Raw genomic sequence first — 10575 nt, forward strand, 5'->3', positions numbered from 1 at the left:
TCTCAGAGTGGTAGAGTGTAGGCCACTTGCTGAGCTGGGTGTATCACCTGGGGAAGCCTTTTTAAAATACAGGCACTAAAGAACCCTCTCCGTAAAGTCTGATTTAGAAAGACTGGACTGGGACCTGGGATCTGTACTGCCTGGGAATCTTCATTTTTACCTTGGTCTTTAGGGAGTCCCCGTGCAGCCAGGTATAGGAGCATTGATGCAAAGAACTCTGTACTGGGAATCCAGGGACCTGGCTCTAAAGCTGTTCCACTGACTGGTGTGTGACCGTAGGTCCCTTTCTTCCCAGGTGAGGACTCGGTTTCCTCATTTGCAAAATGAAGAGGTGGAGCGAGCCCCCTTCCAATTATAGTCCTCTGGCTATTTGCTTTCCTGGGGTATCTGTTGTGTGTTTCCCATCTCTTCTCCATTCCCTCTCTCACGCCTCCTCATCTTTCTCAGGGCATTCAGAACCAGGCCCCCAGGCTCCCGCCTTCCCATTTCCCTAGCCATTCAGAGCTCTCATCCTGGCCTCCACATGCTGCCCACCCCGCTGCGATGCAGTCTTTCACATCTGCCCACCTCGCTGCTCCCTTTGCTGTCTCATTCCCTCCTCGCCTCTCTTTAGTTCTTTCTTCGCTGCCATTGCCCCACGCACCACCATGCCCCATCTCTCTCTCTTCTGGGTTGTTCTGTAAAGGTCACCTTGTTTATGTTGCCCTGGCAAGCCAGAAGTTTCTCTCCCTTGCCTTTCGGCCCACATGCTTTACCAGTAATTATGGTCAAGTAGAACCCACGTCTGACTCTTAATACAGTCAGACTCACTAATTCTAGAAGAGGTCTCCTCTGAATTCGAAAACTCCTTTTTAAAGTGCTTGGAAACATTGGCTTAATGGATGGATGCCTCTTGGTACCCCAAGGAAGAGCTCTGCACTCCTGCAGAGTCTCAAGCCCTGCCCTTTATTAGCTGTGTGACCTTTTAGCAAATCATTTAAACTTTTCAGCCTATGTTTCCTTGTCAGCCAAATGGCAATGATCATCATAGTAATAACAATTGCTATAGTTTATGGAAAGCTTACGCTGTGCCAGGCACCAGGCCATGCACTCAACACAAGTACTGTTACCTGCTCATTCATTTTACAAATGGGGAAACTGAGGGTCAGAGATGTTAAGTGGCTTGCTCACAGTCATGAAGCTGTAAACATGATGGATTGATTAGAGAGTGAAACCCAATTTGTTAGACTCCAAAACCCAATGGTCTTGACCTTTTTACCATACCCACTTTTCATAACATCTGTCTCCTAGGGCTACCAAGATCATCCATGCAGCATGGTAGTTAGCACACTGCCTAGCACATCGTGAGTGCTTAATAAAAGCTCATTATGACTACTATTACTATTAACTTGAAATAGGCTAACAAAATGCTGCACGCAGGGACTGTGCTGTGCTGTAATAAACCAGAAGAATAAATCATAACACTGTATTGTTTAGATGTCTTTGGTACTTCTGAAGTGTCTATGGGCTTATGAAGACATCCCACATACCCAGAATAATGATTACACTGACTTATAGGACAGCCACTTCATTAATTGATGCACAAACTTCAAGTGCAGCCTGTTACTGTAAGGAAAAACAAAACAAAACAAAACCAAAACCAATGCCCAGTTAGGATGTAGTAATTTTGCTACATGAGTAGTATTCTTTGAGTAGTATTCTTTCTACTCAATTTTGACCAGGGGCCAGGCACAGTGGCTCACACTTGTAATCCCAGCAGTTTGGGAGGCTGAAGCAGGAGGATTACTTGAGCCCAGGGGTTCAAGACCAGCCTGGCCATCATAATGAGACCTTCGTTTCTATAAAAAATTTAAAAGATTAACTGGGTGTGGTGGCTGGCACCTGTAGTCCCAGCTACTTGGGAAGTTGAAGCAGGAGGATTGCTTGAATCCAGGAGGTCCAGGCTGCAATGAGCTATGATCACGCCACTGCACTCCAGCCTGGCAATAGAGCAAGACCCTGTAAAAAAAAAAAAAAAAAAAAAAAAGAAGAAAAAAAAAAAAAAACGAAGGAAGGAAGGAATAGATGGATACAACTAGGTTTTGGAGCTAGAAACACCTTGGTAGCTGTGTGCCCAGAGGAACCTCTCTGACCTCAGTTTCCTCATCTGCAAAATGTCATTAATGTATACATTGGAGTTGCTGTAATAACTAAACAACACCCACCTGTGATATACTGGATCTGTGTCTTGCCTACAGAAGGGGATCAGCAAGGTGAACCTGCTTCCTTGTCCCTCTGAGGTTTTTCCATGTTTAGAGGTTGATGAGAGCACTGAGAAAGTCAGACCATAATTGTCCACCACCAGCCTGGTGCCTGAGGCCCTGTCTCCATGAGGGTGTTCGTCTTACTGGTCTTCATCTTCTGTTCCTTCCCCAAATCCTCCAGAAACATCTGTCCCTGCTTCAGTTAACTCTGTCTTCCTTCTTAAAGTTCTTCCTTCTTGAAGTTCTTGCTATGAGCGTGGAAAGTCACCCATATCACACAGAACCTTTTCCCTTCTCTCCCTGCAACCTTGCAGGTCAGACATCTGGTTTCTGCTCCATCTTCTCCCACTGGCCCACCTCCTTCAAAGAGGACCTGTCTCCCAAACACCACCAGCAAGAGGGCAGCACTTGCCCAGCTTCCTAACCTTCCAAAATTTAATGGGAAAAAATTGACCTGTTCCAAAACAGGAAACTTGGGCTCTAGTCTTAGTTTTGCCAACTTACTAAGCCTGAAGCCTCTGGGCCTCAGTTTCCTATCTGTCAAATGAGCCAAGAAAGATCCATTTTCTGTGATTCCGTTAGCACTTGACTGTATGCAAGTAGCAGAAATGACATTTCATCCATTAAATGGTTTTGAGTAGTTGCTATCTGCCAGGCACAGTGTTGGACACTGGAAAGACAAGAGTTAAAAGACAGCCCTTACCCTCAAGGAGATCAGAGTAGTGTGTGGTTAAATTAACAACAGCAACAATCATCATAATAAGAACAGCCCGTATTTATTCAGCACTTACTATATGCTGGGCCCTTGCTTCGATTCCTCCCTATAATGGGAGGCAGAACCTATTTTACAGAGGAAGCAATTGAGGCTTAAAGAAGTTAAGAAACTTGCCAGGCACTGTGGTGTGCACCTGTAATTCCAGCTACTTGGGAGGCTGAGGCAGAAGGATCACTTGAAGCCAGGAATTCAAGGCTGTAATGTGCATTGATTGTGCCTGTGAATAGCTATTGCACTCCAGCCTGAGCAACATAGTAAGACTCGTCTGTTAAAAATTGTTTAAAGTAAAGAAAGTTAAGGAACTCACCCAAGATTACAGAGCTAGCAGGCCCATAGAGTGGGATTTGAACTCAGGGATTCTGATTTCACAGCCTGCTCCCTTAAACACTGAGTTTTGGAGCCAAACTTGGAATCCAGGCTCCATTTCTTTATTTAAACACTGCTGTCTGTGGTTTAATCTCCAGGACACAGCAAGCCCACGGACAACAGAAAGGAAAAACAAATGAAAAAAGAACATCTGCAATCGTGACTAAACATTTCTTAGAGCTGACAAAAGATAGGAAGAAAAAGTGAAATGATGATGATCTTAGCTTCTCGGTGTTAAAGGACATTTTAACACATTTTCAGGCCAAAGTAAAAGATTACCACCTCCCTGGAAACAAGCGAGCAAACACACATGGGCTCTGGAATCCAACAGATGTGGGTTTGGTTCTCTGCCGCCACACACAAGCTATGTGGCCTTGGAGTGCAATAGCTACTCACAGGCATGATGATTACACATTACAGCCTTGAGTTTCTCACCTCAAGAGATCCTTCCACCTCAGCCTCCCAAGTAGCTGGGATTACAGGTGCAAGTCACTCTACGTTGCTGAGTCACAATAAAGGGCATATGGTAAAGGGTAGCAAAAACAACCTCTTGCCATGTATTTTAAAACAAGTGACAGAAGTTACTAATTTTTCTTGTCCTCTTCCTTCCTTTCCCCCCACTCCCCACCCCCTATTTTACCCCATGCCTCTGGCTTCCAGGAATCCTGACCTCGGTGAAGAGATCCTGGCATTTCTGGTCCAACCCAAGCCAGAGAACCATTAAGAAGGGGCCTTCATTCTGGATTCTCCGACGCAACACCGACGTCCCAGCTGCGACGTACTGTCACTGATGAGAGACTGGGAAGGGAAAAGCATATATATATAGATATATAGAGATATAGATATATATACAGGAAACACCGCGTCCTTGCACTGCTGCTGGGGCTGGCAGAGCAGTTGGCCGACAGCAACAACCGACATCTGAACACCTACATTTCCTTTGCAGACAAATTGAAGAACTGGTGGGATTTTTTTCAAGAAAAAAAATTATATAATAACTATAATCCCTTGCTCACCCCTTTCCCCTGCCAAATAAGATACGCAAGCCAGACCACGATGATTGTAGAAGTCCCTCCCGCCCTGGTTCTGCACGTTACAGTTAGCAGACAAGCAATTCCATTTGTTCTTCTCCAGCATCTCTGAGGCCCACTTGAATGCAAAGGAAAACACTCGCGCAGCAAAGCAAGAGAAGTCGCAGCAGCAAGACACGCACAGTCAAACATTTTCCGAGAAAAAAAGAAAATTCCCCACTTGGAAAGAAAGAGGAGGAACACTGGATTCTTACTTTCTGGATCTTGACACTGGGCTGCAAAATTCACCTTCCTCTCTCCCGCCTCCCCTCACCCTCAACTCTCAATGTCTTGCTGTCATTTTCTGTCTCGGCTCCCTCCTCCCCCTTCCCCCACCCCACACCCCTCACCCTCTGTGTCCTGGTCCTTTTGAGGGCCACTGCAGATGACTCTCCTTTGAAATGAGAAAAAGAAAAGAAAGCAAGAACAGAAAACGAAGCTACAGGAAGAGAAGTAGACATTGTATGTTTATGGTTTCTCATTATGAAGGTGCAGCTTGTAGGAGGTTTGTACGGATGTGCTTTTAAGTTATGTATATTACATATAACAGGAAAAAATATTAAAATAAACAGTGCTGGTAAGTATGAAGCTGACATTCTAAAATTATAATTATCTGACTGTGATTGATGTATCCTGAGGTTCCTAGATCTCACTGAACTGGCCCAGCTAAGGAGACCTGGACTCTGGGTGTGGGTTGGCTCACAGTAGGGGCTGACGGGTTCAGTGTAGTAATACTGTGTGTGGTGTTTGTAATTGGTTGATTGGTGGGGAGGGGTGGGGGCCCCAATGGAGAGGTGTGGGTTTGGCAAGAAAGAAGCAACACAGATGTCGTCCCCAAAATGCCAGTTCAAGACACCTTCTCCCTGCCCCGCTGGTAGTAACAGTCAGGGCCTGGTCTGTGCTCAGGTACTGGGTCCCAGTCTGGGACTCTGCTGCTGAAGTTGCCACAGTAGAGGTCCCTGGCTTAGTCCTCATCTTCCTACGGGGCTTGCCTTGGTTTTCAGTCTTCTCTCTCTCTCTCTCTCTTTTTTTTTTTTTTGCCACATCCTGCCCTTCCCTGACCCCATTGTAATAACCAACTCCATATCTAAAGGGAGGTGATGCTCTCAGCCATTGTAGAAGATGGTGGCTTTAACCTGACTGTCTAAAAATTCCCAGCTCAGCCTTTTCCTCTACTCTCTTCCTTGTTCTGAATCATTTCTTCTTCTCGGGCCAAAGTAGCCATGGTAAGGAGGCTTCACGGGGCAGACCCTGAGAGATCAAAACTGCATTTGCAAAGGCCTCCCCTGTCCCAGGACAAAGCTGAGACTGACGGGTGATGTTGCTCATAGGCTCCAGCTCTGCATAAGACCTTGGCTTGGAGACCTCCCTCTCAGTCAACATCTGAACTCTGAGCTTGTGCCCCAAGACCACAGAAGCCCTTCAAGAAGCTCCCATCACAAGCTTGGCATTGCTCTCTGCCACACGTGGGCTTCCTCAGGCTTGTCTGCCACAAGCTACTTCTCTGAGCTCAGAAAGTGCCCCTTGATGAGGGAAAATGTCCCACTGCACTGCTAATTTCTCAGTTCCATTTTACCTCCCAGTCCTTCTAAACCAGTTAATAAATTCATTCCACAAGTATTTACTGATTACCTGCTTGTGCCAGGGACTATTCTCAGGCTGAAGAAGGTGGGAGGGGAGGGCGGAGCCTGAGGAGCCACCTGAGCCAGCTTTATATTTCAACCATGTCTGGCCCATCTGAGAGCATCTCCCCACTCTCGCCAACCTATTGGGGCATTGCCTAGGGATGCCCCCAGGCGGCCCAGGTTAGATGCGTCCCTTTGGCTTGTCAGTGATGACGTACACCTTAGCTGCTTAGCTGGTGCTGGCCTGAGGCAGGGCAGGAAATCAGAATAGCATTTGCTTCTCTGGGCAAATGGGAAGTTCAGCGGGGCAGGAGAATCAGCGGCATTCCCCCGGTGCAGGCCGGTGGGCCCACTCCAACTCCCCCTGAGTGCAGCAGCACACTTTCCATACACCAGGTTCTTTCTACAATCCTGGTGGAAAAGCCACAGAACCTTCTTCCTGCCCTTCTTAACTTGAGAGTTCCCACTCTTTCTGGGTCAAGAGCTGGAGTGGTGGCTCCATCCTTTCTGGGCCACTTCAGTCTAGATCTGGGCCACTTCAGTCTAGGAACTCATCTTTGCAGGAACCAGGAGTCCTGAGCACACTGAACACACCTCAGAGGGAGGATCCTTGTTGTGGATTTTGTACCTGGCTTCGGGGCAGGGGTGAAGTGACCAGGCTTAGCTTGTGGAGCTTGTGGGCCACCAGGGTTTGGGGAAATCACCATCCCGCGGATGCTGTGACCTCCCTTCTATGGAGACGCAGGCAGTGCCACTAGGGAGAAGGGGACCTGCAAAGCTAGAATCTAGGGCACTGTTTCCTCCCCATCCTCCTCTTTGTAGAGAATAGAGACGTTTGTCTTGTCTGTCTTCAACCTACTTTTCCTTTTCTCTTTTTCGTTTCTCATCCTCTCTGTGCCGCCTCTCCACCCAGGAGGCCATGTAGCATAGTGGAAAAAGTCCCTGAGGGCGGTTAGGAGTTCTGGGTGACCATCCTGGCTCAGCTCCTAACTCACCATGTGACATCAGGCTATCCCCGTTCCCCCTCTTGGGCCTCAGTTTCCCGACTTGCAAAATAAGCAGAAAGAACCAGATGCTCTCCAGGGTCTTTTTCTACTCTGCCATTTCATGGGTCTTCATTTTCTCTTATTTTGTTTTCTCTGGATCTTTTCCATCTGAGGGTACAGGAAGTGCCAGGACCTGTTTCAGTTTTTGAATCCTGCAAGCACATTCCAAGACTGGCCTGAAATTGCATGAGCAACATCACTCGAAATAATTTTTTTTTCAAAAGCACCTTAACAACCAATTGCGATGCTGTCCTGTTCCTTTTTACTCACACCCTTCTCTCCTTTCTCGTCCCCATGCTCCCCCACTTCAGTGCTCCGTGCTGTATGCGTGTGCTCTCTGTTCTTGTATACTCAATAAAAGTGAAATAAATGTGTTTGATGCTGAACCATACTTCCTTGGCACCTCTCCTCTCTCTCTCTCTCTCTCTCTCTCTCTCTGACTTTGGCCACTGGTACAAGTTGGCACTGTGGGAGGGGCTAAAACTGAAGTGGAGACATCCCAACTTAGAACATGTTTATTCAACAAATATTTGGAACTCAAGGTGGTCCAGGCCTTGGGTGACTCTCCAGGCACACCACAAACAAGACAAAAGTCCCTGCCCTCCATGAACCCACAGGCTAGTGGAGGAAACAGATGCCAACACAGGCAAACAGTCAGTTACAGAGCGCTCAGCACTAGGAAGGAAATACACAGGGAGAAGGGAAGGAGGGTCACTGAAGGAGACCACTTTAAATATGGTGGCCAGGTAAGGCCTCCCTGAGGAGGCGATCTGTGAGCTGAATGAAAAAAAGGATCAATCAACAAAGGTGAGGAACTTTGGTGCACATTCTAGGAGAGGGAACAGTAAGCATACAGGCCCCAGGACGTGGAGGGGCTTGTTGAGCGGAGAAACAGCATGGTCCCTCCTCCTGAAAGAAGAGTACCTACATTGGAGTCTCTCTTCCTGTAACCCCCCTACATGGGAGCCTAGTGGGAAAAAATACAGCAATCCTCAACTTCAGCCTTTGCCCAAAACCTCTATATATGTTCCCATATCCTCATACCACCTGTCCCATTATTCACTTATTTTTCTTTAAATTGACTCAGGTCAAGTGCAGTGGCTCACGCCTGTAATCCCAGCACTTTGAGAGGCTGAGGCAGGCGGATTACCTGAGGTCAGGAGTTCAAGACCAGCCTGGCCCACATAGTGAAATCCCATCTCTACTAAAAATACAAAAAAATTAGCCGGGCGTGTTGGTGTGTGCCTGTAGTCCCAGCTACTCGGGAGGCTGAGGCAGGAGAATCACTTGAACCCAGGAGGCGGAGGTTGCAGTAAGCCGAGATCGTGCTACTGCACTCCAGCCGGGGTGACAGAGAGAGACTCCGTCTCAAAAAAATAATAAAATAAAATAACTAACTAAATAAATTGACTCACGTTAAAAGCAAATGCATTTAAAAAGGAAACTATATTACTTCCACAAATGAAAAGCTTATGTCATTTGCCAAGAAAGGAGGTCTTCATAAAATAAATGCAAAAATATTAAAATTAACAACCACAATGCATGTAAAACCTAAACTCATCCCTTGGACCACCTGAGATGCACACACCACACTTTCCTTTTATTCCACCAAGCAACTCACCTCAGCCCACCTTTCTTTATTGCTGCAAATCTCACCAGTGAGTCTTTTCCATGTGTATGTATTTTTCCAGAGTTGGTCATCTTGTACATACTTTTGTAAATATATATATATGTCCTGAGCATTTCCGTATACTTTCAAATACTAAATACTTATTTTCTTTGGAAAGGTAATTCATTAAATGATACAAAGACTATGCAGTGAAAAGTGATTCTTCAGCCTTCTCCAGATTTCTGTCTCTTGTCAGAGGCAATTGCTGCGAGGAACATTATGAATCCTTCTCTGAATTTTCCCTATAGGTCTCCTTTAGCAATCTGTTATCCCTAGGGTTCTAGAATAGGACTTGGTTTACAAACAATGGGTCTTCATATGATTCCTCAGGACCCCGTACACCCTGATCCATATTTCTGTCTCCCATAAAGGACCATCCTGACTCTGCTTTTGTTGAATAATCAAAGGTAAGTTCACCCAGATTAGTGTTTCTCAACTGCGTTGAGAGTGGGGAAATGACCCCTCCTCCTTTACCCCCAACCCCCGCCCCGGGGACATTTAGCAATGGTTGTCACAACTGAGGGGTGCTACTAGCGTCTAGTGGGTAGACGCCAGGGTTGCTGCTAAACATAATACGTGCACAGGACAGCCACATACAACAAATACTTATCTGGCCCCAAATGTCACTAGTGCCAAGGTTGAGAAATTCTGATCTAAATGGACATGTAATCCACAAGGTGGGACTCCTAGGCCACCATCTACAGCTTCTACATCCAGTGTTCAGTGTCCTGGAGTCTCTGAAAAGATGGTGAGCCCAACTGAAACAGGGAGCTTTGAGACCAGACCATAGAGCTCAGCGCTTAAGACTGGGAGTGGGGAGGGGTGGAGAGGGAGCTGAGTTTCTTCATGCAGGAAATGAAACTTGACAGGACAGGCTGAGATTGATAAGCATGACTGTGACTGATGGAGGCTGTCTCTGGTTAATCCTGCAGCAGCTCATTGTGATTAACCATGACTGCAGGGCCCGGTCTAGTCTGCAACCCACTAAGAGATAAATTTTGACCGAGACAGATTGGCATGTCCAGCTGTCACTGAGGAAATGTGACAGACAAGCTAAGAAGCAGCAGCACAAGAGATAAGAACAGACAGCCCTTGGTTTGCATTCTAGCTCTGCCATTCTCTGGCTGTGTAACATCTCTTTGAACCTCAGTTTTCTCTTCTGCAAACTGGGAATACACATACCTTACTAGGGTTAGTGCAAGGATTATAAACAACCAAGTGGGCCAGGCATGGTGACTCATGCCTGTAATTCCAGCACTTTGAGAGGCCGAGGTGGGCGGATCACCTGAGGTCAGGAGTTCGAAGCCAGCCTGGCCAACAAGATGAAACCCCATTTCTACTAAAAATACAAAAATTAGCCGGGCACGGTGGTGGGCGCCTGTAATCCCAGCTACTCGGGAGGCTGAGGCAGGAGAATGGCTTGAACCCAGGAGGCGGAGGACGCAGTGAGCCGAGATAGCGCCATTGCACTCCAGCCTGGGTGACAGAGTGAGATTGTGTCTCAAAAAAAAAAAAAAAAGAAATACCCAAGTGGCCCGCCCTAAAATCACATAAGCCAATTCTTGGCAATAAATCACTTAATATAGATCTCCTACTGGCTCTGTATCTTTGGTGGAACCCTGATTAATAGTGCAGGGTTAGACCCACAAATAGAAGTTATTTATTAATACCAAATTATCATCATTATTAATTAAATGCATAATATATGTACTCAGCTGAGCTTTTGTGCCTGGCTTTGTGCTTGGTTCCAGGGAAACAGTGAGGAACGAGACAGACAAATT

At 46.5% G+C, this 10575-nt stretch overlaps 1 protein-coding gene across 50 annotated transcripts in view; it reads left to right on the top strand.

Moving 5' to 3' along the window:
• The window catches only part of EPB41L1 (erythrocyte membrane protein band 4.1 like 1), a 137241-nt gene extending 132194 nt beyond the window's left edge, over positions 1-5047 (top strand). For 49 of the 50 annotated variants that reach the window (XM_054541530.2, XM_063720469.1, XM_063720463.1 and 46 more), the window contains one exon: positions 4045-5047. In XM_054541530.2, coding sequence (XP_054397505.1) covers positions 4045-4053 — 9 coding nt within the window. In that variant the 3' untranslated portion in view covers positions 4054-5047. 50 annotated transcript variants of the gene reach the window in all.
• The last annotated feature ends 5528 nt before the right edge of the window (positions 5048-10575 follow it).

This window comes from Pongo abelii, chromosome 21, assembly GCF_028885655.2.
Source record: "Pongo abelii isolate AG06213 chromosome 21, NHGRI_mPonAbe1-v2.0_pri, whole genome shotgun sequence".
NCBI classification, from domain to species: Eukaryota; Metazoa; Chordata; class Mammalia; order Primates; family Hominidae; genus Pongo; species Pongo abelii.